This window comes from Monodelphis domestica, chromosome 4 (genome assembly GCF_027887165.1).
Source record: "Monodelphis domestica isolate mMonDom1 chromosome 4, mMonDom1.pri, whole genome shotgun sequence".
In the NCBI taxonomy this organism is placed as follows: Eukaryota; Metazoa; Chordata; class Mammalia; order Didelphimorphia; family Didelphidae; genus Monodelphis; species Monodelphis domestica.
Window position 1 is genome coordinate 6,153,304 of NC_077230.1, and position 26,831 is coordinate 6,180,134.

The 26,831-nt window shown below is 40.5% G+C and overlaps 3 protein-coding genes across 9 annotated transcripts in view; 2 read left to right on the forward strand and 1 right to left on the reverse strand.

Moving 5' to 3' along the window:
* Positions 1-7,562, forward strand: part of NCAM2 (neural cell adhesion molecule 2) — a 259,192-nt gene extending 251,630 nt beyond the window's left edge. For all 5 annotated transcript variants that reach the window (XM_056825986.1, XM_056825982.1, XM_056825983.1 and 2 more), the window contains one exon: positions 470-7,562. In XM_056825986.1, coding sequence (XP_056681964.1) covers positions 470-578 — 109 coding nt within the window. In that variant the 3' untranslated portion in view covers positions 579-7,562. The remainder of the gene's footprint in view (positions 1-469) is intronic.
* Positions 6,040-11,552, reverse strand: LOC130458930 (uncharacterized). Of its 3 annotated transcripts, none has more exons than XR_008918277.1 (3): positions 11,232-11,552; positions 10,012-10,735; positions 6,040-9,670 (listed from the first exon to the last, which is right to left on the reverse strand). XR_008918277.1 is itself a non-coding variant. In XM_056825987.1 (2 exons), exons 1-2 carry the CDS (start codon positions 11,550-11,552, stop codon positions 10,506-10,508), a joined length of 585 nt encoding a protein of 194 aa, XP_056681965.1. In that variant the 3' UTR covers positions 9,968-10,505. The 3 variants fall into 3 exon arrangements, 1 of the variants encoding a protein (XP_056681965.1); XR_008918276.1 differs by having other exon boundaries at positions 6,040-9,707; XM_056825987.1 differs by lacking the exon at positions 6,040-9,670 and having other exon boundaries at positions 9,968-10,735; positions 11,198-11,552.
* Positions 11,478-26,138, forward strand: CCT8 (chaperonin containing TCP1 subunit 8). Its single transcript, XM_001363504.5, has 15 exons — positions 11,478-11,610; positions 14,027-14,117; positions 14,790-14,869; positions 16,886-17,035; positions 18,724-18,904; positions 19,991-20,052; positions 21,024-21,161; positions 22,272-22,450; positions 23,972-24,038; positions 24,117-24,204; positions 24,288-24,403; positions 24,655-24,726; positions 24,800-24,964; positions 25,196-25,315; positions 25,980-26,138. Exons 1-15 carry the CDS (start codon positions 11,551-11,553, stop codon positions 26,055-26,057), a joined length of 1,647 nt encoding a protein of 548 aa, XP_001363541.2. The 5' UTR covers positions 11,478-11,550; the 3' UTR covers positions 26,058-26,138.
* The last annotated feature ends 693 nt before the right edge of the window (positions 26,139-26,831 follow it).

A 26,831-nucleotide genomic window follows, 5' to 3' on the forward strand; every position in this document is an offset into this window, starting at 1 on the left:
GGTTAGCCAGGATCTCCAACTTCTTACTTCCCTGGCTTTTTTCAAGTTCCACTCCAAAGCCAATCTTTTACAAGGCACCTTTCCTAATTCCCCCTTTTTAGTAAGTATCTTCCCTCTGTTGGGTTTCTCCACTATATCCAGTATGTATCTTGTTTGTACATAATTATGTACATGTTGTCTCCTCTATTAGACTCCTTAAGAGGTCATCTTTTCTCTTTCGTTGTATACCCAGTACTTAGCACAGTGCCTGGCACTTGGCACATAGCAGATGCTTAATAAATGTTTATTGACTCACTCATGTAGTAGAAATGTAGTAAGTGTTTCTCATAAAGGGACAGTGGTCATCAGTACTCTCCTTATGAACTGTAGCATTATAACTTTGGCTGATCTGAGTAATTCACGTAATAAGAATATATTGGTTAAATAACTTTTTAAAGAGTGCTTTTCTTTCTTTCTTATTTCTATCCAGAAAATTGCCATTAAAAGAAGAAAATGAAAAAGAAGTTTTAAACCCAGAAATTATTGAAGCAAAAATTTCCATTGATACAACTCAGTCAAAAGAAGATAGCAAAGCATAACAGGAAGACTACCACAGCAAAAACAACAAAAATTCAAACTGAAGTGACCCTGTGACCAAAACTATACAGCTTACCTTAATTTCTTGGGCAACTTTTTTTTTTTATCAATACCCTATGTTCTGGTCCACAATACCTTTTCATTTTTGTTCATTTTACTTCCACATGTATTCCCGGCTGACAATTCTAGGATGCCATTTTGATCAATCCAGTGAAGTTGTACAATTTATTACAAAGCTGAAGTTTATAAGGAAATATATTATTAAAATATAACTAACCATAGACTACATTCCAAGTAGGAGAAAGTCATAACTTTGCGTTAAACCTGTAACAAGAAAAAGCATCATGTTTCCTTGAATCTGATATTTTTTAAAAAGATTAGGTCAATTCTAAAGGAAAAGTGAAGAGGCTTACTAAAAGTCATTTGATTATCATGAGGAATTCAGTATACCTGTGGTCGACAGGGATACTGTAATTATTTATAGTAATAACTCACAAGATGAGATTTCTGTCTAACTTCAGTGCAGGTCCATGACTGAACATTAATAGTGAAAAACTAATCAGCATGTGATATAAATAAAAATGGTTATATTTTGAGGAAAGATATTTTTGCCATATTTGAAAGTGTGGTTTAGGAAGTCCTTCATCTTTTCTGTTATTTAAACATATACTATTTCCATTATAAAGAGATAATGCTTAAACGGAAACCCTAGGAATGAAAATGAAAATAGATTTCTAGTTTGGGCATCAAATCAATTTAAATAAAAATATTCAATGTGTTACTTTAACATATATATGTGTTTAGATTATTTTCTTTTCTCTAGTGATTTTATCAATGCAAGGAGCCATGATTTTCAAATATATCAAATAACACTGCCTGTATTTTTTCTAGATTTTATTTCAGACTTATTCTTAGTTTTTGTCATGCCTATTTTAAGATTGTACTTTACCAACTTTAAAGGTTTGTTCATGAATAATTTGAGCTAAAAAGAAATATAAAAAAAACATAATTTGACTGAATTTAAAAAAACTTTAATGAGTAAATATTTAATGTTTCATCCTTTGTATATGTATATTCACACATTAGCCCAGTGCTGGGACAGAGGAGGCACTTATTAAATGCCTTTTGATTCGTTGATTACTACGTAGTGTAAGTCAAAATATCTTTCTGGTAAGCATTTATACTATGAATATTAATTTTATTTATCCTAAATATAGCAGTTTGGAGATCTAACTTCTGATCGGCTATGTGTTCTTATGTATAATTCAGCATAGAGATGCTAAAATCATTTGTTTGGAATAGTATTCTTTTAGGCCCTAATCCAGAATAAATTACAAACTATGCAAAGCTCCCAAAGGAAAAAAGAAACTGATTATTAAATCTGACCTTCATAGAAGGCAACGTAGCTATATATATCTAAATAGAAATATACCCATAAAAAGATACATGTATATATATGCTATATATGTGTGTGTGTTTGCACACACACACATACACACACAATTACATGTATATGTATATATCGATATCCATGTGGGAGGAAAACTTAAACTATCCCTTCTCCCAAAGCGTTAAAATTCTCCAGCATTTCACGTGATGTTTTATGATTTTGAAGTGACGGAAAACATCTTTCTTTTCTTGGACTGCTTAGAGAAATGATTCTAGAAGATCAGTGGATGAATTTTATAGCTGTCAAGAATGGCTCTCTAGGACGTTGTTCCCTTAAAATAAAAGATAAATAAAAAGTAGGGTGCCAGCAGGAAGCTCCAGCTCCAGTTTCAAATTCGTTGCCTGAAGTATCAAGTCAAGGAAAAACAACTTTTTTTAAACCATTCCACAATCACTTTAGATACTGGCAACCTGCTTATTAACCATGACTCCAGAGGTGGAGATTCTCCGCAGCTACAGCAAATCCCTCCTTCCATTATTCTAGGAAGTTTTCTCAAAAATCATATTGTTATGACTATAAAACCATGAATTCTGTCTACATCACAAGCCAGTTAAACCAGCCCTAACTTAATTTCTGATGTGACAGTCCAAATCATTGAAACAGTTTTTGTTTTGGAGGATGAACCATTCCTAGATGGGCTCTCAAAGAGCTGATGAAGGAAGGCATTAGAAAGGCTCAAACGTGTAGAAAGCGCGCTTTCACCTAACGCTGTCTGGGGTGGCTCCTCCCTTCTGAGAGGGGACAAAGCGGACTCCTGCCCGAGCCTTGTCTCTGCCCTCTTTGGGGATACAGGTGGGAAGAGGGAGCTCAGGATGTGCCCTTTTTTCGGTCTTCTTCTCTAGACGATCGGTCCTGCCCCATTGTACCAAGAGCTACGGAATCGCATTCGAATCCCTTTCCATGCTCGTGTACGAGGTGAATCCAATGAAAATGCATTAATGCAGTCTTCGACACCTGTTAGAGTTAGTCAAATTCAGACAGAAGTTTGGCTCTTTGCAATACTTGTGTGTGTGTGTGTGTGTGTTTCCAGTCATCCATAGCTACCTCCATCCCCTTTCCTCAACATGGACTACGGATACGGGACAAACTTTATGGCCAAACGCAAGTTTCTTTATGAAGAAAAAGCAAAATACAGGAACGAAGGAAGAAGGGCCCGCCCGGGCACAGGAAGGGAAGGATGGGGCCAAAGGAGCTCCCGGGGGGACCTCCTCTCAGTCTTAGGGCACTTCCTGCCCACCTCAGCCCTCTTGCGACTGCTTCAATGGCGGGTGTCTTTTCCCAACTTCCGAGTGCGTGTGAAGTGTCCTTGCTCCCAGGGCTGACAGAGATGCTCTTCCTTCTGAACCCTGAATCCCAGAATGCAAGTCCGTTTTCTAACCCATTTTTGTACTCTTCTTCTGCTATACTCCAAGAAACAGGGTCCGAGAGAGAATGTTGTTTTCCTACTTCCTTGGCCTCTACATGAAAGGTCAATCAATGGAATATTTGGGGGGTTTTCCTTTTTGGCCATAGTTCAGCTTCTTGCCGCTCACACTAGATGACAATCTGAGATGAATAGTATCTGGGGCCAAACAGGCATTTCCAGGGAGGTTCCTAGACCTCTTAGCTTTAGAATCGGTGCCATGTAAGATCAAGACAAAACTCTGACTGATTTTTTTACCCTACAACAGAATGGTCAAATGTTTTCATTTGTAAAAATTTCCTAATAAAAGATGGCTTTTAGTCATTTGTAAGCTATGCATAGAACTGAAATAACATTTTTTCTCAGTTTTCTTATTCTAGACTGAAGTTACACAGATCACTATATAAATAATCACTTTTACTGTCTGAGAATAATATTGTGTTAGTATAAATTGTCAGGTGAGTTGACTGAATATAACTGACAAAATTGATTTTTAAAAATCTGAATTATATCCTTTTAAAAGCCAGAATCTCATTTCAAAAATTGGCAGTTCTTAGTAATTAAAATGAAAATGGGCAATGACAATCACATTCAATGAGCAATTAAAGGAAAGAGTAAAGCGTAGAATGGTAAGGTCTTAGAAGGAACTTAGAGGCCATCCAGTCCAACCCCCTCATTTTACAGATGAAGAAACTGAGGCATGGAGCATTTAAGTGATTTGTACAGGGGGCAAAGTAGATGGGGCAGAATTTGAATCCACTTTTTAAATCAAATCTAGTACTCTCTCCATTATTACATGCAGCCTCTCTTAATTCACCATGTTCTTAAAAAATTTTATCAATTCTTTTGTCTGACCACACACACACACACACACACACACACACACACACAGAAATCATGAATGAGATCAGAAATATTACTATTCTGTTGATTCTAATGTTATTAGTTAATTTATTTAGTCTGTTTTTTAATACAAAGTAAAAAGGGACATTAAAATTTTTTGATATAGCAAACTTTATATGATATTATCCTCTAAATTGAATGTTATCTTTAATTCAGTAATCCTTAATAACCACCTGTAATGTGCAAAAGGTTTTGTGGTAGGTTCTGGGTATAAAAAGTTAAAAAAATGAAATATTCTTTTACTCTCCAGAAACTTAGTTGAAAGTGATTAATTAAACTCATTTCTAAGTGTTCCTTATTCACAAATTAATCATTTAAGTGCTATACACTGAATTTGAAAACTTAAGTTTCTGTTATTCTAAAAGAACTAATATGTATTTCTGCTTTTGATTCATATGAATTTCTGTTTTATTAAAGGAAAAACTCTTTTGATTTTTCCACAAATCTTGTTTTAAAATATTTTCAACCTTTATTCATAGATTTTTCCCAACGATATGGCACTTTGAAGACATGTAGAAGTTTCTTTTCAACAGACAATTAAGTTTTAGTCTTCAGTGTACATAAACAAAATTTCGTAAATGTGAAATCTAAAATAACAATTGAAATATACAAGGTGATTATAAAGTTCTGGTGCAACTTTAAAAACTTTGATATATACATGATAAATGTAAATGTTACATAAAAGCTGACATATTAATGTTTTAAAAGAATATAGTCACATTTAAATTTAAGTATCACTGCCATCGTTTTGACATATTTTTTAACCAATTTTAAGTTACTGCACAATAATTTCATAAATTGGATTTATCAAAAGAAATAGAAATTAACTAACTCCAATTAACAATAGCAATAAAAATTTAAGAATTCACCTTTTATATGGCATTAACTTTATCATGTGTATACTTAAAGTTTAAAGAATTTTAAGCTGCATGGAGATTTTATAACCACTCCTTTTTTAAAACTTTTCACTCAGAAATTAATCTTTTTTGTTGTTTTTTAAAGTGTATCTATATTTCTTCAGATTCTATTGAAGCTAAATTTTACCAGTTGTGAGGAATGATCTCAACACTGTGACTAAAACTTATTGTTTAAAATTTTTAAGTGGTAAAAAAAATTCTACAATCTAATTTAGGCCTTTTTTCCCTATTTCAATTTAAAATATAATTTGAGACCATAAACTTTCTCTTGGTGTTATTAATGGGGGTGGGAATGAGGGAAATTGGATTGGAGCAAAGACCATAAGAATGGGCCTACTCCAGTGAGCTTGAATGGAATCATGCCAGGATACTTCCCCTCCCTAACTGCTACACTAAGGTGTTTTGCACCTTGAATAAATTTGATCTTTTTGTTTCAAATAATTGGAAGATTAAAGCAGTTTCTATCTACTGACTTTAAATACTAAAAGAATGGTAAATTTTATTTATATTATTAGCTTTTTGCAAAATGCATTTTGCTTTTTAATTTGTAAAGATTGAAATGTTCATCTCAAATTCTTGTTCCACACTATTCTACAGATTCAAATTGGCCCTAAAATATAATAAAAACAAAATACTTGGTGACGTGGAGGAATTTTCCAACAGAAACATCATAGCATTAACTTTATCTTTAAAAAGAAAGGTTTTGTATATATTAACTGTTTTTACAAATTCCTGCCTGTGATATTTTTCCTTCTTGAAAATTATATGTAGGAAAATTTGTAGGCATATGCTTTCAATCTAAAATTTAATATTTGATAAGGTAAAAATAATAGCAGGAATAATTTTCAATTTTAATATAATTTAAACTAATGGAAATATTTCAAGTCAAACCAAGATATATGAGTTATCACAGTATTCCCAAGAGAAATTAGACCTTTAATAATGTAATATTTACTGGTTCACATACCATCTTGTTCGAAACCAGTACCAGAAATATTAGTGTAGTAAGTTCTTTCCCCCCTAAAAGTCCCTGACCTCATATAAAGTTTTTAAAAAATTTTAATGCTTGGTTTTTGTGTTTTTTAAATATTGCTGCATCCTGTATTATAATATTCAAAAAATTTTAAATTATCTAAAGATAATCCATTTTCTAATGTATCATTTGGCCACCAAGTTGAATAAAGTATATAGAAATGCTGTTTTGCAGATGTTTGGGGAAATTATATTTCTGCTACATAATGTACATATTTTTTATTTAAACATTTTGATCATTTAAATTAAGGAACGATCAATGTTTACTTATATTTGAAATATCTCTCAAACTCTGACATGAGTTCATATGATTAAGAACTAAACATATGCAAATAGATTTTAATTGATGTATCAGTGAATAGTGAGAAATTCAAAGTAAATTTAAAATAATCCAGGGAGAAAAAGCGGAAGGAAAGAAGACGGAGGCTTCTGAAGCTTGGAGCTCGAGCCCCGGCCTGAAGAACGGAGAGTTAACCTGTGCTTGAGTCTATTCTGTGTAACTCTTGGATTCAAGTCTCTTCTCTTTAGTGGAAAGAGTCACTGTTGGGCCTCCAGGAAGGGCAAGGCTGGCTCAAGAGCAGAAACTCTCTCCTGGGGCTCTAAGGAGGTCAGCTGGAAACCTAAAACCCTGATATCCAGGCTAGGCGGAGGAGGGAGGACTTTCCCCTATGTGGTTGCCTTCCCCAAATCACACATTTTTCCAGGATATGGAACCATGGAAAAGCGTTTTCTCTTGAGACGGGATACAAAAGGGAAATGGCTTCTCCCAGCTTTTGAGCCAGTCCTGCCCCAGAGTTCTCTGGCACCAGGAAGGATCCTACATGGCTTAGCGTAGGGAACGCCCACAACATAAGACACGGAATCAGGCTTTGGTTCCTGACCTCTGACAGAATGTAGAGTTTGCCTCTAGACCTTGCAAGGAACGTGTAAATGATTAGAAATCAGGCTCCTGTTTTCCAGTATGTGTACAGTACATGTTAAACACATGTCATCTCTCCATGGAATTCACTTCATATGTATACGTGGAGTATGTAACTACTCAAATTCTGTGTGCAGAAGTAAGCTATCACAAGGCGGCTTTTCTGTTCAATACTATGTCCCTCTGAAATGCTGTAAATGTATATTTAAGCTGTAAAAATGATACTGAGAATGTTGAGGTTTTGTATTTATGAAATACCTTGAAAGTATGGCTTACAGTATAGCAAAATGATTTGTCGCTCCACCATTTGTAAATTCATAGTAAAGATTCTCTTACTTTAATAAAGTGTTGCATTTCTATTAATTTTGGAAAATGATTTCTCTGCCATGAGTGGACTTGGTAAATCCATCGTGATTATTTAGGAAAATCCACCATGTCTGCCCTTCTGTGGATAATCACAGCATTTGAGCGTTGGCAAGGACCGAGACGCCGTCCAGTCCATCTCCACACCAAAACCTTCCACCCAACGCTCTGTAAACCAGTTTACAAAACCCCACTGACTCCTAGTAGTAAAATCGGTTATATGGATTGGAAAAGGAGGGTTAGATCCGGAATAACACTTGAGTGATAAACAAAAAGCATCTGCTAGACACATACTTGAGTTTATCTCCCTAGTGACTGCTTAGGTCACATCTCTTAGGAAGTTTTATGAATTTAAATAGCAAAACCAATGATTTCTTGGACTGGTTTTTTTAAAAAAAGAAAAATAAGAATCTCTCTTTACAAAGGAATCATTTTCTACAGATTCTACAATACAATCAAAGTATGTACAAGTAAAATAAATGTTTGATGGGTACTTCCCCCACTCTTACTGAAACTGGTAGGCTAACACCCAGAGGGCAGTGGACTCCTTTTCCCTAATTCTCAGTCCCATAAGAAAGTCTGTTTGGGTGGGACTGTTGGATTTGTACAGTGCAAGGCTGACTTCCCGGAACAAATACAATGGAAGGGGCTCTCATGGATAAGGTATACACATGGGGGAAAGGACGACTGATTGCTACCTCTGCACTAGAAGCCCTTTTCTCCTTTAGTGGGGTCTTCGTGAGATTAGCCGTCACTCCTGAAGGCTTCTAGGGTTGGTGCCTCGAGTAGGGTTCCAAGACTCGTCCTTAGCTTATCTCGTTTTGTTCTTAGTGTGTCTAAATGTTGAGATGCTGCCCTCAGCCACTGCTGCTCCCAGGGACACGTCTCCTGCCATAAAAGGGAAGTTCAAATCATTCAACCTGTCCAAGTTCACAAATTAGTCCTCTGTGAGGGAAAAGAGAGAAGGCAGTATTTGCTTTTCTCCTCCAACTTCCCTCTCACTCAGCTATCAACTGATCTTCTAAGGCATAAACCTGACTGTTCCCCCCTCATTCCATCAACTCCAGTCCAGTGGTACCCGATTGCCTGGTATCCAAGATAAAATCTTCTATTGGGCTTTGATAGCCCTCCCTCACCTGCCTCTTCACTCTTACTCCCTCCACAATCCAGTGAGACTGGCTGTTACTGGAACAAGACATGTCTGAACTTCAGTGTATTTTTATTGGCTGTCTTCCATGCCTGGAATTCTCTCTCTCTCCTTCACCTCCTGGGTGCCCTCAAGCAGTAAGTCTATCAATAAGCACTTATTAAGTCTACTAGGTGCCAGGCACTGAGCTAATTATGCAAAGACGGTTAGGGAAGAATCCTTGCTCTCCAAGAGCCCAGTCTAACATGGGAGACAAGCCACAGTGCATAGACAAGGTATATACAGGATAAACTGGGGATAGTCTTAGAGGAAAGGCTTTAAGATTAAGGAGGAATGAGAACAGTTACTTACATGGCTGTACCTTAGGTGAGATCTGAAAGAAACCAGGGGAGCTGCCAGGTGGAGATGAAAAGGTCTAGAGTAAGGAGATGGAGTGGCTTGTGCTAGGAAAAGCTAGGAGGCCAGAGTCATTTGGATCAGAGGATATGGTAGTGTAAGGATAGGTCTGCTGCCCTAACCTATTAAAAGGGTTGTAGACATTCTGGAGGGCAATTGGGAACTATGCCCAAAGGGTGCTAAAAGACTGTCTGCCCTTTGATCCAGCCATACCACTGCTGGGTTTGTACCCCAAAGAGATCATAAGGAAAAAGACTTGTACAAGAATATTCATCGCTGCGCTCTTTGTGGTGGCCAAAAATTGGAAAACGAGGGGATGCCCATCAATTGGGGAATGGCTGAACAAATTGTGGTATATGTTGGTGATGGAATACTATTGAGCTCAAAGGAACAATAAAGTGGAGGAATTCCATGGAGACTGGAACAACCTCCAGGAAGTGATGCAGAGTGAGAGGAGCAGAACCAGGAAAACATTGTACACAGAGACTGACACACTGTGGCACAATCAAATGTAGTGGATGTCTCCATTAGTGGCAATGCAGTGACCCGAACAACTTGGAGGGCTCTAGGAGAAAAACCACCATCCACATTCGGAGGAAACACTGTGGGAGTGGAAACACAGAAGAAAAACACTTGCTTGATCACATGGGTCAATGGGGATATGGCTGGGGATGGAGACTCTGAATGAACATCCTAATGCAAATATAACAATATGAAATGGGTTCTGATCAAGGACTCATGTAATACCCAGTGGAATTGTGGGTCAGCTGCGGGAAGGATGGGGCAAGGGGAGGGAGGGAAAGAATGTGATTCTTGTAACAAAGGAATAATGTTCTAAATTGACTAAATAAATTAACTTAAATTTAAAAACGGGTTGTAGAGTTTAATTTTTTTGTATTTGCTTACCTAGTTTGCTGCACAATGTCTGGCATACAGTAATAATCAACACATGCTGCCTGATGTACAATCTAGCTAGGAGAGAGGAGGTACAGGTATAAACAAAGTAGATACAAGAGAATTTTGGCAGAAAAAGCAGGAGGCCGGCAGGCCTCATGTAGATAAGGAGCCTCAAGGTTCCAAAAGGCAGGCTGAGGAGGGGCCTTGACTTTGGGACAAATGGCCCAGCTGTCAGCCAGTGGGACCTGTATGAGGAACAGGATCAAAATCAGTTTAGCTGAAACAAGGAGACAGACTGCAAAGGACTTTCAATCCCAGCTGACAGAATGCCGGACCTCTAGTCAGGAAGGAGGAAGGTCTGTGTGGAAACTCTGCCTCAAGTCACTCAGCCGTGTGACCCCCCCCTCCCCCCCCCAGCAAGGGCTTCAGCCTCTTTCAGGCAGTTTCCGCATCCGTAAAATGGGGCTAAGCATCCTCCTTGGCTCACAAGGCTGTAGAAACCGCTACAAAACGAGTCTTCGGGGAGATGCAATGGCTGCAGCAGTGGCAGGCGTGCCGGCGCCCTGGAGAAGGGCGAAGGGGAGGTCCGGAGGCCAGGATCTGACCGCAGAGTGGATTTGCTGTGTACAGTAAGGAGACTTGGACCTGGGTGGCTGGCACAGAAATAGCAAACGGACTTCTCCATTAGGGGCAATGCAACCTTCCTGAACAATCTGCCGGGATCTGAAAAACACTATCCACAAACAGAGGATAAACTGTGGGAGCAGAAACACTGAGGAAAAGCAACTGCCTGACTGCAGGGGTGGAGGGGACATGACTGAGGAGAGACTCTAAATGAACACTCTAATGCAAATACCAACAACATGGAAATGGGTTCGGAGCAAGGACACGTGATACCCAGTGGAATCCCGCCAGGGCTATGGGAGAGGTGGGGGGGAGTAAAAGAAAATGATCTTTTTTTTTCAATGAATAATGTTTAAAAATGACCAAATAAAATAATGTTTAAAAGAAAAAAAAAGAAAAAATAGGGAACATTCTTAAAGGGTTAGACTTTGGCTGCAGTTTGCTATGTGGCCTGAGCAGGGATGGCCCCGGCAGGTTAATGACGTCACCAAGCGTGCGGAGAGAAAGGAATCACAGGACTTGGCACTGGGGTCCACCCACAGCCGGGAGTCGTGACTCCTGGCTCCCAAACCTGAAGTTGGGGAGGTTAGAAGGCAGAACCGGACCTCCGGACCTCCGGGCCTCCGGGCCACCGCACCTCGGTACCCCCGCCCCTCCAGCGGCGCCCCGCGCCGGCTCAGCCGGAGGCCTGCGGAGCTTTCTAGGCCGAGATCGCGCAGACCACGCCCAGAATCCGAGCGCGTCCGTTGGGCCAGTGGGTGCGGCCAGCCCGAGGGGCGGGGGGATGCACAAGGAGAGGAAGTGAGAAGTTGGAGGGAAGGGGCGGAGGGTGTTGCGCGCGCAACTCTCCCAGCGGTCTGTGCGTGCTTTTTCTCCGGTTTGTTCTGTCGTTTCCTCGTTGTGTTCCGTGGTGGCCGTGAAGCCATGGCGCTCCACGTTCCCAAGGCTCCGGGCTTCGCCCAGATGCTGAAAGAAGGAGCTAAAGTAAGCGGGGATTAGCGGGGTAAAAGCTGGCTGGGTGTGGGCCCCCGGGAGGGCAAAAAAAGGTGGATCAATTTGGGTGGACACCCCTCCGGGCTAGGCCCCTGGGACGGAGAAGGTTCCAGAAGCTGCGGGGGGGGGGTCGTGGAGCGACCCATGCGAAGGGATCTGAGGCCTGGGCGCGCCGCCGCGGTTTAGTGCGGCCACTGTAAAAGGCCACCTGCGCTTTGGCAGATAGGCCTGGTCACGTGCGTCGGGGCCACCTCCCCACCACGCGAGTTGGGTCTTTGCTCCCTAATCCCTGGAATAAGCTCTGGTAGTCTCAGATGCATTTCTCCTCCGAACCCGTGTCGTGGTGGAATAGGAAGGCTTTCGGGGGATCCGGCTCTGATGCTGTTAAGAGGGGGAAAAGGACCGTCCGGCAGCCGAGCTTTTGTTATAGGTCTTTTAATTATTATAATGTTCTGTTTTATGTTTTACTGTTTTGGCTGACTAAAGTTGCTTATGCTGGGTTACCGCGAGGTTCTGAATGAGGATACTTTAGTCCTACCTCCCGTAAACCAAGATTACTTTCTCTTTCTTGCGCCTGTAGTGCAGTGACGCCAACCTTTATTCCCCTTCTAGTGGTACGACTGGCTCAAAAGAAAGGTCCTAGACAGGGTGCTTGTAGTCAAAAAAGGGCTCTGGGTGTTGTGGCCCGTTATCCAGGATTGACGCCAGTAAGTGTACCAGAGCGAATGGAAAGAGTTCATTGGCTGCAGGCAGCTTGGCTTTCTTTCGAGGATGCCTGGTGCGGTGGATAGAGCACTGGCTCCAGGGAGCCCGGACCGAGGCATAAATTCCTCTGAAAGTGGCCTCTGATGTCACTTCCAGGTCTGGGTCTGAGATCCTAAAAAGCACCGAGACTTGGCTTGCAAGTCTGCCTGTGATCTCAGTTGATCCTTCTAACTGCTCGGTGAGGGTATTATTACCCTCCTTACAGATATCGAGGCTCAGATTAAACTAACTTTACATGGCCTCCTCTGGGGATGTCCGAGGTGAGCTGAACCAAAGTCTTGCCCACCTGAAATGATTTTTGAGTCCATGATTTTTACTTCTGTTTCTCCCAAAGATTAGTCTAACTTAGCCTTATTTTACCAGCCTGTAGTCGTGATTCCAAGGCTGAGTCATTATGTCATTTCAGGGATGTTAGTAAAAGATTCTTATTTTAAGTTTTCTTTTATAGTTTTGCCATTTTGCTTGGTTTTATTTCACCAGCAGAGTGAGAGAATATTTTCAGAGTTGAGGTTTTTTGAAGGATAAAAAGCAACAGCTAAATGCTTTGAGGATTCTGGGGTCTTGCAAACTTAGTTATGAAATTAATTTTTGAATTGTTTGCTTGTTTGCAAACTTTGTTCCTAATAGAAACTCGGGAAATTTGTCTCTGTAAATTATGAAGTTATCTGACTGAAGAACTCGACCATAAAGTAATCAAGATAAAATATTTTCAACAAAATTTTTATTAAAATAATTTACATACTCCTAACTCAGCATTATGGGCCTATTATGAGAGGCAGCAAAGTCGCTTAGTGAAGTGATAGAAAGCACTGACTATCCTCAGGGTCCAGAACACTTGGGTTCAAAGCTCTGACATTTTGACATTTGACACTTACCATGCAACAAAGAGATTTAGAGAATTGCCTAAGACTCTAAGGGGTTAAGTCTGTATTGATAGCAGTTATTCGGTCCTTGAGTTTAAATCCTGCCTTACATGACTTGAGCCTCAACTTCCTCATCTATAATAAATGAGGATAATCTATAAGGTGATTACTTTCAGTATATCTACCTCACAATGGCCTTGTTGAGATAAAGTAGGATAATGATGGTTCTTGTGTGAGGCTACATACACACGTGGTGTACGGTGCTAGATTCTCGATTTACAAAAAATGAAAAAAAGAATTTCTTAGGAAGAAACCCATTGTTTTGAGTAGCAGTAATATGTGTTCATGGCCAAAGTTGGCATTAACATGGTTTATCTGGTATCGCTCAGATAATAGCATCTATTATATAGAATGTCCCTGTCTTTTGAATCAAAATTTGATCAAAATGTAAATCTTGGAATAAGATTTGAGAATCAAAGAAAATGGAAAATGTTGGCTCTGACAATGCTTTTGGAATTGAAGTAATAGAATACTAGTTAACAAATAATATCCTACCCATTTCAACTGTCTTTTGAGAAAGAAGCAGGGTTTTGATGTCTAAATTGAACTGTAATTCTAAAAAATTGAGATTCTTTACATTCAGGTGCTGATGGAGCATTTGTTATATGGAGGCTGGGAATATGAAAATGAATAACAACATCTTTTCTATTTCACAGGTTCCTGTATTACTGATTACATTTATCATCAACCATATAATTTTAACTGTTTTTCTTTTAAAGCATTATTCAGGATTAGAGGAAGCTGTGTATAGGAATATTCAAGCATGTAAAGAGCTTGCCCAGACTACTCGTACAGCATATGGACCAAATGGTAATTCTAACTTTCTCATAATTCACTAAATACTTATTGGCCTGTTGTTTCAAGATTCATTTTATGGATATTGAATTAGTTTAAAATCTTATGAAAAGGATCTGACCCCAAAATTAAAAAGAGCAGAAGCCAGTGTTGCCAATTCCCTTATTAAAAATATTTTTAATAACTTGACCTTATTTTTGAATGCAAGCTGTGTTTAAGAACTATATCCTGGAGTACTGGTAGAATGAAGATAAAAAGGCAAGTGAGACAAATTTTGCCCTGAAATATTCCATTCCACAATGTGTTGTAATGGAAAGATGACTAAATTGAAGAGACGTGACTTTTGGCCCCCTTTGCTATGACTATAAGTGTATAACCTTGGGCAAATTATTTTATTTTTAGGCTTCAAGTTCTTCATTTCTAAAATGAAATTAATAGATTTGGGTGACCTCTGAGGTGCTTTGCAGACAAATGCTGCTACGAATTCAGAGACGTCATTTTTACTTGTAGATGGAATGTTTTATGGACAAAGTGTGGCATGAGCTAGCTTTCAAGAATGTTAGAGTCATGTAAAGCTGTATATAAAGAAGAAACAATTAAAAATGTACTTCTAATGGGTGTCTGGGGATGTAATCGATTGTAAAAGTTAAAGGACTGTATAGTAATATGAATTGTTATTATTTTTAGGAATGAACAAAATGGTTATCAATCATCTGGAGAAGCTGTTTGTGACGAATGATGCAGCTACAATTTTAAGAGAGCTAGAAGTAAGTAATTCAGGATTCTTTGGTAGAATAATAACTAAAAGCTTACCTTTTACTTCAAATTAGTATTATGAAGATTTTCGATGAACATAGCTGTGCAGAAAGAAAGTTATAGTTTAGGGATTTTATTTCAGCCAACTGGAAAATTATACAGATTTCCTGGAATCCATTGCTGTTTAGAAGGATCTTCTCTATGAAATGTTTCTTTTTAGCTAAAGTTTTATCACATATCTTGGAAATAAATATTTTGACAACATAATGGATGAGGTTAAGATTTGTAAAAGCTTCTTGTCAGGAAATAAAAATGAAATAAGAATGGAGATAGACCAGATTATGACATTCATTTAATAGGCAATCCCTTGGATTAGTTGATTTGTTTATGGATTCTAGACAGGCACTGCAGACTGACAATGAGCTGGCACCAAAATTAAATAAAAGGAGATAGGAATGAATTACAGTTGGGAAAATAAACAACACTTTCAAAAGTCTTGTGCTGCTTCTTGATATGAAGCCTATTTAAAAAAAAACACATAAGTAGTATTCTTCTGATTATACTATGATCCCTGAAGAATTATGTTTTCACGGGGCAGCTGGGTGGCTCAGTAGATGGAGAGCCAGGCCCGGAGATGGGAGGTCCTGGGTTCAAATGTGTCCTCAGACACTGCCCAGCTGGGTGACCCTGGGCAAGTCACTTAACCCCCATTGCTTAGCTCATATCCCTCTTCTGCCTTGGAACCCATACACAGTATTGATTCTAATGCTGAAGGGTTAAGGAAAAAAAAGAAATATGTTTTCACGGGGCAGGTGGGTGGCTCAGTGGATGGAGCCAGACCCAGAGATGGGAGGTCCTAGGTTCAAATCTGGCCTCAGACACTGTCCAGCTGTGTGACCCTGGGCAAGTCACTTAAACCCCACTGCCCAGCCCTTACTGCTCTTTTGCCTTGGAGCCAATACACAGTATTGATTCTAATGCTGAAGGGTTATGGAAAAAAAAGAATTATGTTTTCACATGCCTTAAAGAGTAATGTAGACATGTAAATGGGGAATGGCTAAACAAATGGAATACTGCTGTTCCCTAAGGAAGCCTGAACAAGCGGGCTTTTAAAACTTGGAAGGAGCTTTATGAAATAACAGTAAAATGACTAGAACCCAGAGAACATCGTACGCAGCACAGAGCGATGCACTGAGAAGGGCCTCCAGAAGGACTTGGTTGGTGCCGGGCGGGGGAGGAGGGGCTGGGCCCTGGCCGGCAGGGTTCGAGATGTCCAACACGCAGAAGGGCTGTCTGTGGTGTAAAAGCTTTTTCTTTGCATATGTAAATGCTTGTTTTGTTTGAACTTATAAACATTTGGGATAACAAAAAGAAATTGGCCGCCTTTGAGGGTCTCTGTCTTATTGTGGAAACTAGCCGTAATGGTGGTCGCGGAGGAGAGTCCGCTGTCCTGAGTTGGACCAGATGAGCCCCAAGTTGAAGCCAGGGCAGGTTGTTCTCCATCTTGTTATTTTTGTGAGCATGAGCAAATGTCACCATCAAGTAGTACTTCTGAACTGAGCATGTCTGAGGAATGAAGTATTCTGGATTTCTAACTTTCTAAATAATTTAAGTCATTGTTAAGAACCAGCATCTAGTGTAAGGATGTTTGGGGTAAATCTGTTCAGAAGGAAAGGGTTTCCTGAGTTTCTTGATGTCTTCAGGTGTTCATTTGGGATATTAGTTGTACTTACATTGACATGCTTGGCTTTCCGAATATTTGTATTTTTTATAGTTTTTTTTGTCTTGTCAGAGTACTTGTCGTGAATAGTGATGATGGCTAGATGATACAAGTCTTCCCTATTGTATTAGGAATATAAAACCTTGGGGAAAGCGTGGCGCTAGCTCGCCCTCAAGACAGCCGTATTCACGTAATAACGTCAATGAAACGTTTTTTAAAATGTATATTAAATGATGGACTTTTTACTAATATTGGGCAGTGTTCCAAAGAGAAGTATTTTAACTTTTTGATTCTTATCTACCAACAGGTACAGCATCCTGCTGCAAAGATGATTGTGATGGCTTCTCACATGCAAGAACAGGAGGTTGGGGATGGCACAAATTTTGTCCTGGTGTTTGCTGGAGCCCTTCTAGAATTAGCGGAAGAGCTCCTGAGGATTGGCCTATCGGTTTCAGAGGCAAGTATTTCATTTTGTAATTTGCTGTCATTAGAAATAGGATCAGTAAAGCCTATTTCTGTCCACCTTTTTTAGTTCTCTCAGATTTTCGTGAGTACCAAAGTTTTTATTACTGCTTTTGTTACAATGTCCAGAAAAGTGTTATGTAGGACCGCTGGTTTTCTGTAAATGTCACTTTTTAAAAAATTAGGAATTCGGTTGTCAACCAAAGAATGTACATTTATATAGATGAAGATCAGAAGGATTTGCTTATGAAACTGAATCTACAGACTTTCCTTCTGTTATCTGTATTTTTATTGAAAGATGTTGGGGTGGGTTTTTGCATCACTATCACTGTATTCCCCAAACCAAACCAGATTTGTGTGGTATTGATCATACCTAAAGAGGTGCCATTCTGAAGTCTTCCGAAGTGTTTCAGAATTACCCGTTACGATGTTCTACTCACATCGTTATTCTTATGGTCTTGCTTCTTCCACTCCGTTTCTCGGACTATTTCATTATGTTTGATAGACCATAATTTATTCAGATGTTCCTAATTTGTGGACACTCTAGTTCTTTGTTAAGCCAGAAAGTGCTGCTGTACCTTTTTAATATGTGAGTCACTTAATCTAGAAATTATTTTTTGTAGCATGGTCATTTTTATGCGTTATGTTGCCCTACCATGAGAAATGAATTACTCTCATTAGTTAAACGTTTCTTTGTGTTAAAAAAAAAATTGTTCAGTGGATAGAGAGCCAGGCCTAGAAATGGAAAGTCCTGGGTTCAAATGTGGCCACAGACACTTCCTAGCTGTGTGGCCCTGGGCCAGTCACTTAAATCACATTGCCCGATCCTTACTACTTGTTCTTCTGCCTTAGACAAAATGAAAGGTGTTTGTGGTGTGTGTGTGTGTGTGTGTGGTTTGTTTTTTTTTCCCCAGGCATTTTGTAGTTTGAGTAATGTAATTCCTGGGAGGATCTTACTACATAGCTTATATGTAGTGCAATTATTTTTAATCAAATTTCTTTTTGTCACTGAATCAAATTTTGTTAATAAACTGATCATTTTTCTGGTTCTCTTATTTTCAACTTTACTAAAGTTGGTAGCTTTGTAGTTGACTGTCTTTGATTACTGATTCCTTAATTTCTTTTGTCTTGCTGCTATAGCTATTCTTTCTAGAACTATCAAATCATAGTGTTGGAAATGAGCATTTTTGTGCAGAATGACACGGTTATGGATATGACCAGTATGGGTATTTGTGTTGCTTGACTGCCCTTTGATTACAAAGGTTCTGATTTCTCTTTTGGAGGAAGAGAGCAAAGGAAATAGAAAAAGAATCCCAAAACATGCAGGATAGGTTTTTATTTATAGAGGAGGAACAAGCTCTTTCTAGAAAGATGCTTCGTTTCGGATTGGAAATCGCTCCTTGGGTCAGATGGCTCCCTCCCGTCTTGGATGGCTTCGTCCAGTCCGAACAGCGCTGCCTCTGCTGGTCTGCTGGCTCGGCTCGAAGTTGGCTTTTTCCCTGCCGTGTTGGCACGTAGGTTGGTCGCGGCCTTCTCCAAGTTCCACGCGTGGTGCCGGCCCTTCCCGTGCTCTGATTTCAGCACAGCCGTTTGGGGCGTCGCGATACGGCGTCTGCCTCTTCTCCTCGTCACAATAACAAACGCCTTTTGAGTGACCGATTGATGGTGTCGTTTGTATTTTAGGTCATAGAAGGCTATGAAATAGCTTGCAGGAAAGCCCATGAAATTCTTCCTGATTTGGTATGTTGCTCTGCAAAGAATCTTAGAGACACCGACGAAGTAGCAGCTCTCCTTCAGACCTCCATTATGAGCAAGCAGTACGGCAACGAGGTCTTCTTAGCGAAGCTTATTTCCCAGGCGTGCGGTACGTAATTCTAGTCCACAGACACGGCTCTTCCTTCAAAAGCTCGTTATCTTCTGCTTCGGTTTGGTGGTGGTGGAGGTGTGTGTGCGTGCGTGTGAGAGAGAGAGGCGGAGAGAGTTGAACTGCACTGTCAGAATTGTGGGCTGTGGGTTTGACACTTAATGCTTAATAAGGCCAGTAGAGCTAAAAAGCAAGATAGCCCCCCAGTGATGTTTTCTTATCTATGATTGTTTCCATAGCAACCAATTTCAGTCTATACCCTGCCTTAGTCTAAAGAGACTTTAGTCATTTTCAAGCCTTAGTATCCAATAAGATATTCTATTTTTGTGGATTATCTTATTTGTAGTTTGTTCGTTTTGTTGTTTTGCTTTATTCCCTGACTCGAGACCCAAACTTCTCAAAGATACAGCGGTCTAATTGACCTGGAGAATAGAGATGGGGGGGGGGGGGGGTAACCAATTTCTAGGTCCTTTTTGTCCAAGTTGTAAATTCTTTGCATTTTACGATTTTTTTTTTTACTTAAACTATAACAAATGAGCCAACACATTTTTCTTTGCCATCTGGATGTGGGTGGCATTCTGCAAAATTAATCGTGGTTACAAATGTTGACTCTAATGGCCATATCCTCATTCCTAGTTTCTGTGATAATGTTCTCTTCGTGCTTCTCGAGTTGTGGTGGCACTTATTCCTGAGGGCCTTCTTTGGCTCTCACTGTGTCATCTCTGTGCAGATGACTCACAGGCCTCTATGCCCACTTCTGGGCTTCCCCTGATCTTCAGTAGGTTCCAAAGATACCTTGAACTCGGCCTGTCTCGAATGGATTTGGTGTTTTATCCCTGGGACCCCTCCGGGCTCTCTTCTCAAATTCCCAATTTCTAACAGGCGTCCCCAACCTTCTCCCTCTCGCCATGTGTCCCGTCAGTCCACTGTGACAGCTCTCGCCTTCATTTGGGCCTTTGTCAATTTTCATCAGGGTTAATGCAGCAAAAATGCTACAGAAGTCGTTTAAGTTCACCACGGATCTGACCATGTGATTCCCCCACTCATGGCTGATTTTGATTGATAATCTTATTTCTTCTTCTACAGTATCTATTTTTCCTGATTCTGGTCACTTCAATGTTGATAATATCAGAGTGTGTAAAATTCTGGTAAGTTGCAAAAATAATTCTTCCTTTTTAAAGAAAAATTAAAATGACCTTTAATGTGCTTGATTTTGAGATTTCTTTAGTCTCCACCTGAATGGAGGATAGTGCCAATCCCACTGATCTTAGTGTCACATCTGAGTTCAAGTTCCAGTTTTGATTCTTCTTCAGTGACATGGGGTGTTACGGTGCTTGACCTCATCAGAATCTTTTTGAGGAACCTATTTTTTTTTTCAACTTTAAAGTGTTATTTTAAGTAAATGCTACTTCTTATCATTTGAATATGGTCTCCCAACGTTAGGGTGTTTTTAGGTTGTAGAAATTGTAGCCTTTAATTCAAAAATTAATTTAAAAAACATTAGGCCATCCAAAAATTGAAAGATGTATCTCCATTTTAACTTAGAGATGTGATCTCTTGGTTGTGGATGGCTGTAAGGTTTTTTTATTGCATTTTTTTCAGATTCTGATATTAAAATTCATTTTTATTTTTAGTAATGTTTGTTGACTCATAGCAAAACTGGCAAACTGATTGAGAATGGGGCTGAAAGGGGCAGATAGCCATAATACTTATATAGTTTATATAATACTTGTCTACTGGGCCTAAAGTCTTACTCGAGTATAGATGAGCAAGCCAAGGATCTTAAAGGACATGCCATGAGTGGGGTGCGAGCTCTGATAGTCTTCCAAATTGGAATAATCCAAGCCTGACTCTGGAAGTGGCCTGTGTCTGACAACTTAGTAACCCCAAGACCGGGTACATTCTAGAGAGCTTCGTCATCATCTTCATGCCTCCTCTGGGCCAAAAAAGAGTTCGGATCTGAGGGGAGCATCACACCAGCTTCAATCAAGTTGATTGAAGTATATATTAAAGCTTTATACACTCAATGCATTGGAACCTGTGGAGTTTGAGAGAGGAGGACATTCAGAGTCCTCCCTGCAGGTGTGGGTGGTCTTCAGAGTATTCTGTTCTTTCCCAGGGCTCTGGCATCCACTCCTCTTCAGTACTGCATGGGATGGTTTTTAAGAAAGAGACCGAAGGGGACGTCACTTCAATCAAAGATGCTAAAATAGCCGTGTATTCTTGTCCTTTCGATGGCATGATAACAGAAACTAAGGTAGGTAGAGTCCATCTTAGGAGCAGTTCCAAAGATTCCCTTGTGAGAGACCCTCTTTCTGAAGTCATAGCCAAAATGTTAATTTCTAAAACTGGGTGGAATCTTTCATTTATTCATTTTGGCCCTCACCTTCCCTCTCGGAATCAATCCTGTGTATTGGCCCCAAGGCAGAAGAGCGGCCAGGGCTGGGCCATGGGGGTCAAGTGACTTGCCCAGGGTCACCCAGCTGGGAAGTGTCTGAGGCCAGATTGGAACTCAGGACCTCCCATCTCTAGGCCTCCATCCACCATCCAGCCAGCTGCCCCCTGGGTGGAATCTTTTAGAAGCTGCTGGGTTCTTGTCTTTTGAGCCTAAAGTCAGGAAGACTTAAGTTCATGTCCTTCCTCAGATATTTCCTAGGTGTGCGATCCTGAGCAAGTCACTTGACCTCTCCTCTGCGAAATTGGAATAATGTTAGCATCTACTTAGCAGGGTCCAAAGGGGGAAATACTTGTAAAGTACTGTTTTTCCTTTTTTTTAACCCTTTCCCTTCCCTTTTAGAATCAATACTATGAGTGTATCTAAGACAGAAGAGTGATAAGGGCTGGGCAGCGGGGGGGGGGGAATGACTCGCCCAGTGCCGAGGCCCGACCTCCTAGGCCTGGCTCAGTCCACTGAGCTGCCCGGCCACCTCTTGTATGGTTCTTAGAAAATGCTCATTTGCTGTGTTAAATTATGACCGTTATTCTTGGAAACGTAGGAAAGATAACAACGCTGTCCTTAAGGGGCTGGTTTAAGCTCTCGTTGTGTGAGGGCAGCGGGGCGGCCTGAAGGGAGGGAGACTCGACTTCCTGAGCTCTAGTGAGACGTGCCCGTTGGGCGAGTCTGGGCGTCCCTCCGCCCTCTATTGCCTCCGTCGCCTCCTCTGTAAGAGGCCCAGAGACAGGCGGGCGCAGCCGTTTCACTAGCGCTGCAGCGTCAGCGGGTTCTGCTCTTGGGAGAGGGACGTTGAAGAGGCAGACGGGCTCGTGTGTAGGGTGACACGTGAGAAGAAAGGCCCGAGTTGTGTGTTCAGGACGTGCCCATAGGAGGGGACGTGAGGCGTAGCTGAAACCAGTTTTGTGCCGCCAGGGCACCGTGCTGATCAAGACCGCAGAAGAGCTCATGAACTTCAGCAAAGGAGAAGAAAACCTGATGGATTCACAAGTTAAAGCGATTGCCGATTCCGGCGCAAACGTGATCGTGACGGGGGGCAAGGTGGCGGACATGGCTCTTCATTATGCCAACAAATACAACATCATGTTGGTCAGGTAAGAAGCGTCCCCTGGGATTCCTGCCAGGCTTGCCGTAGAGCCTCCGCAGAAGATTGACCCCCAGAACTTCGGGTCCCTCCAGAACGGTGGTTCTTGTACTCGAGCCCTAGTGATCCTCCTAAAAGTGGGCACACACACGGCCACAGATGCTTTTGTTCACTTCCAGGAGGTTATGTGGTGGCGTGGTGTGTCACAGCGTGTGTGTGTGTGTGTGTGTGTGTGTGTGCGTGCGCGTGTGCGCTGTTGCCGCCTGTCACCCCCTCCACGCATTGGAGAGCTGCTGCAATGGCAACAGTCCGCGGGTATGACTTGGGCGGTGCTCATCCCCGCGGCTCGCCCAGACGGCCCAGAACTTCCTGTTCGATACTTGTTTGGCTTTTAACCTCCCGTCCATTATTGGTAACACGCCGCGTCCGCTGCAATGCTGACTCGGGATCACCGCCCTGGCCAGCAGAAGATGTTGACAGAGCATAGAACGTTCTCTGTTAGGCCAAGGTCTGCCTTCCCCGTGCCCTGGGATGGGGCAGGAACACTGAAGGGAATGGGAGATGCCGGTTCTTCTCCTCCTGCTGTGACGTGTTTTGTCTCTCATCTCACAACCTTCAATTGGAGGGCACCGATGAATGCTTTAAAATGTACTCATCTGCCTTGCCTGTTCGAGCTGTGATTCAGTGCATCGTCCATCACGTCAGTCTAATCAGGCACCCTTCACCCACCTTTACCTCTATATATGTTCTCAAAAATTGCCATGTTGAACCTACGAGTGGGAGTTAAAAGGGGGCAGAACACAAGTAATTTTCACGTTTCAGAGGGACCTTTTAAATAGCAACAGATTTCAGGAAATCCTTAACATTTTCCAGCTAACAAGTGATTTTCCAAAGCTCTGTCAACAAAAAATCCTCTAATTCTAATGAAACCCGTTTCGACTAAAAAGATTGAAGTTAGGCAAACAAAGATTATCCTAAACATTTCTTAGCTCACGGGTGGAACAAAAACAAGTGGGCGTTGGTTACAGCTTGCTGAACTGGTGTAAGATCACTTCCTGGGGTCACTGGGCCTCTTTGTTCATATGAACCATTGTGGTAGCAGAGAAATGATGAAAGGGCCCGACAACTGCCGGAGAAACATAATTTTGGGAAGGTATAGAAGAGAACCACGCAGAACACTGAACTTTGTACGCATGTCGAACAGGAAGTAACAATTGCACTACTAGGTGAGAGGGTTGTATAGAACACAAATAGGAACTTGTGTGGCTGCGAAGGCAGATACAGATCGCTTCAGGTGCCAGATGAGTATGTTAACACGGGTCTAACTCTAAATCCAGCATTTTTTGTTCCCTTCGCTAGATCTGACATTACGATGAATAGTGTGAAATGAAGGACACCAGAAAACTCTTGTCATTGGGGTGTTTTAGGGAAATTTGTGGTGACCCATTTCCATGGGCGGCTCTATCTGCAAGCCACATTTTGTGTGTGCGTTAATTCAGCAACTTAAAATTCTCTTTTGGTGTTTTAAAAGGTTGAATTCAAAATGGGATCTCCGAAGACTATGTAAAACTGTTGGTGCTATCGCTCTTCCTAGACTGGTATGTAAGTGGAAATAAGTTCATGTTTGAAATGGTTTGATTACTTTGATTATATTGATGATAAAATTCTCTTTCTAGACGCCCCCTGTACTTGAAGAAATGGGCCACTGTGACAGTGTTTATTTATCAGAAGTTGGAGACACACAAGTGGTTGTTTTTAAGCATGGTTAGTTTGCTTTTGAAAAATAACCGTTTCTGGTATTTTCTGATTTACCTTTTTTTTTTTAAGTTTTTGATTCTTTCTTACAGAAAAGGAAGATGGTGCCATTTCCACTATAGTACTTCGAGGTTCGACAGATAATCTAATGGACGACATAGAAAGGGCAGTAGATGATGGTGTGAATACTTTCAAAGTTCTCACAAGGGTATGTGAAAGCAAACTTTGTTGATGAATTTCAGTTTGATGAGATTTTTCTTCAATACAATCAATCTTGATGTAGCTAACAATCCTCTAAATAACCATGAGGGAGATGTTTGTTCTTGTTCCTACCCGATGCCACCTCTGCAATCTCCAAGAGATGGCTTTGAAGTTCTCTTTAGTTAGACAACCTGTCAGTATTTGAACGCTGTCATAGTTGTGTTTTTGCAAAAATTTAACTTCTGATGTCTATTACAGGATAAGCGTCTTGTGCCCGGAGGCGGAGCGACAGAAATTGAATTGGCTAAGCAGATCACGTCGTATGGAGAGGTATACCCCTTTCTCTTGTTCGTCTGTGCTCAAGTCGAAGTGAAGGCATTAAGAACGTTTTACTTTGTTTCAGACGTGTCCTGGACTCGAGCAGTATGCTATTAAGAAGTTTGCAGAAGCATTTGAAGCTATTCCTCGGGCACTGGCAGAAAATTCTGGAGTTAAGGCTAACGAAGTGATCTCTAAACTTTATGCAGTACATCAAGAAGGAAACAAAAACGTTGGATTAGATATTGAGGTTGGAAGAGAATCCTTTCCTTTTGAGTATACCGTAAAAGCTTTCTTTTCAGCAACTCACACGACTAGAGAAGCTTTCATGCTACCAAGTCAGATATTCAGATTCCACCTTTCACTCCTTTTAGAAGTAAACCCTCTGACCTTGATTGATGTGTAGGTGTGTGGTTCTAATTTGCTTTTTGGTACTTTTAGAAAGAAAATGAATGAAAATCGTTTTGTGTTCTATCGGTAGGCTGAGACTGCTGCAGTAAAGGATATGTTGGAAGCTGGCATTCTCGATACTTACCTCGGGAAATATTGGGCCATCAAGCTGGCTACTAATGCTGCGGTAACCGTACTCCGAGTTGATCAGGTAGGTTGGAAAAAACAAAATTCAGACTCAGCCCTAGCAACAAGTAGGCTATTGATTTGACTGTGACCTCAGACATGTCCTAGCTTGGTGACCCCGAGCAAGTCTTCGCTCCCATTGCCTGCCTCCTGGCTGCTCTTTTAAGACAGCAGTTTTAGAAAAAAGAAAATTCTAATAATTGAAAAATTAATTCCCTGAATTGAGTGTTTCCCCCTCGTCTAGACTTCTATAACAGTTGCACTAAATTAAGAGAAAGATGAGATGATATTGGATAGCTTAAGAAGAGGGATGATAGGTGGAGAGATAGTACTCCAATATGAAGAATAAGGTCTTAGACTACAGATGAGTTTTTGGAAAGTTAATAGTGTGGGCTGTTAGAGTCAGGGAAACAGCTATTCCTCTAATAAGTCTTGTAATCTCTGTGGACAGAACTAAAGTTCTAGTACCATAGAATTAAAGATTAAAATAAGTTTTGATTCAAAATATAAATTGTTTCTGATAACACAAATGGAGCAGGGAAATGGCTTCTAAAATATCTCACTTTAATTGATTTTGATACAGAATCTGTCTTTTTCTTCCATGTTTTGTATTCGTATTCTGCATATTGAGTGATTAAAAGTTGTTTTCTGGTGTTTTTTTTCCCCCCACTTCATTTTTTAAAAAATAGATAATCATGGCAAGGCCAGCTGGTGGGCCAAAACCTCCAACAGGAAAAAAGGATTGGGATGAAGATCAAAATGACTGAATGGGTTAACTGAACACGTCGAGTTAAAAAATCCTGTTTGTATTCCCAAACGATTAAATAAATATCAAATTTTTATGGTCAGTCATGTTTCATGCTTGCTTCTTTACAGATGAGTGAATTCGATGATTTTATCAATGCAATGCATGTATTTAAAAAATGTCCTTTTTCATTTGCTTGTCCCGTAGTATTTTATAGATGAAGTGACCAACTGAAAGGTCACTTTCCCAAGCTTCTAAGTAGCCAGAGTTAAGATTGCCAGGGTTTCAGGGTATCATGACTGAAAGCAGTAAAAGCACATAAAAATACTCATGAACAAATATGAAAATGAAACAAATTTGGTAGTTTAGAAAAATTCACAGTAATTTTTGCTTTAAAAGGTAAGAAATATTTGGGGGTGTGGGGAGCCCAGAGATTTTTTCTTTCAGTGTTTAATTTTTTCAAATACTTCCTAAAGTCATATGTCTAAGGCTAAGAGAAATGCCTTTTAGGTATCCTCTGTCCAAATTAAGGGGTCCTTCCATTGTCACCTTTCAGATTAGGAAGTATACAATGGACGGCATGAGAAAAGATTGCATATATATTGGTATTTTTTAAAAGAGCTTCAATGCCTTTACTATCTAATCCCTGACTTGCTTGACCCACCTGGATCCTTCCTTGGGCTTTGGCTCTCTTCCTGGTCCTGGGATCTGTGTCTTCTGTCTAGCTTTTTTCTACTAGAAAGGCATAGTTGGAAGGATTTGCTGATGGGATGCCTAGGACTGGACTGGAATTTCT

What these genes read in the sequence shown, in the direction of transcription:
- CCT8 (XM_001363504.5), top strand. Translation starts at nt 11,551, where the DNA reads ATGGCGCTCCACGTTCCCAAGGCTCCGGGCTTCGCCCAGATGCTGAAA. An exon ending in GCTTATTTCCCAGGCGTGCG is followed by an intron (nt 18,905 to 19,990) that starts GTACGTAATTCT and finishes CTTCTTCTACAG; the next exon opens with TATCTATTTTTCCTGATTCT. An exon ending in TACAACATCATGTTGGTCAG is followed by an intron (nt 22,451 to 23,971) that starts GTAAGAAGCGTC and finishes GTGTTTTAAAAG; the next exon opens with GTTGAATTCAAAATGGGATC.
- LOC130458930 (XM_056825987.1), bottom strand. Translation starts at nt 11,552, where the DNA reads ATGGCTTCACGGCCACCACGGAACACAACGAGGAAACGACAGAACAAA. An exon ending in TCTAACCTCCCCAACTTCAG is followed by an intron (nt 10,736 to 11,197) that starts GTTTGGGAGCCA and finishes GTTTGTGGATAG; the next exon opens with TGTTTTTCAGATCCCGGCAG.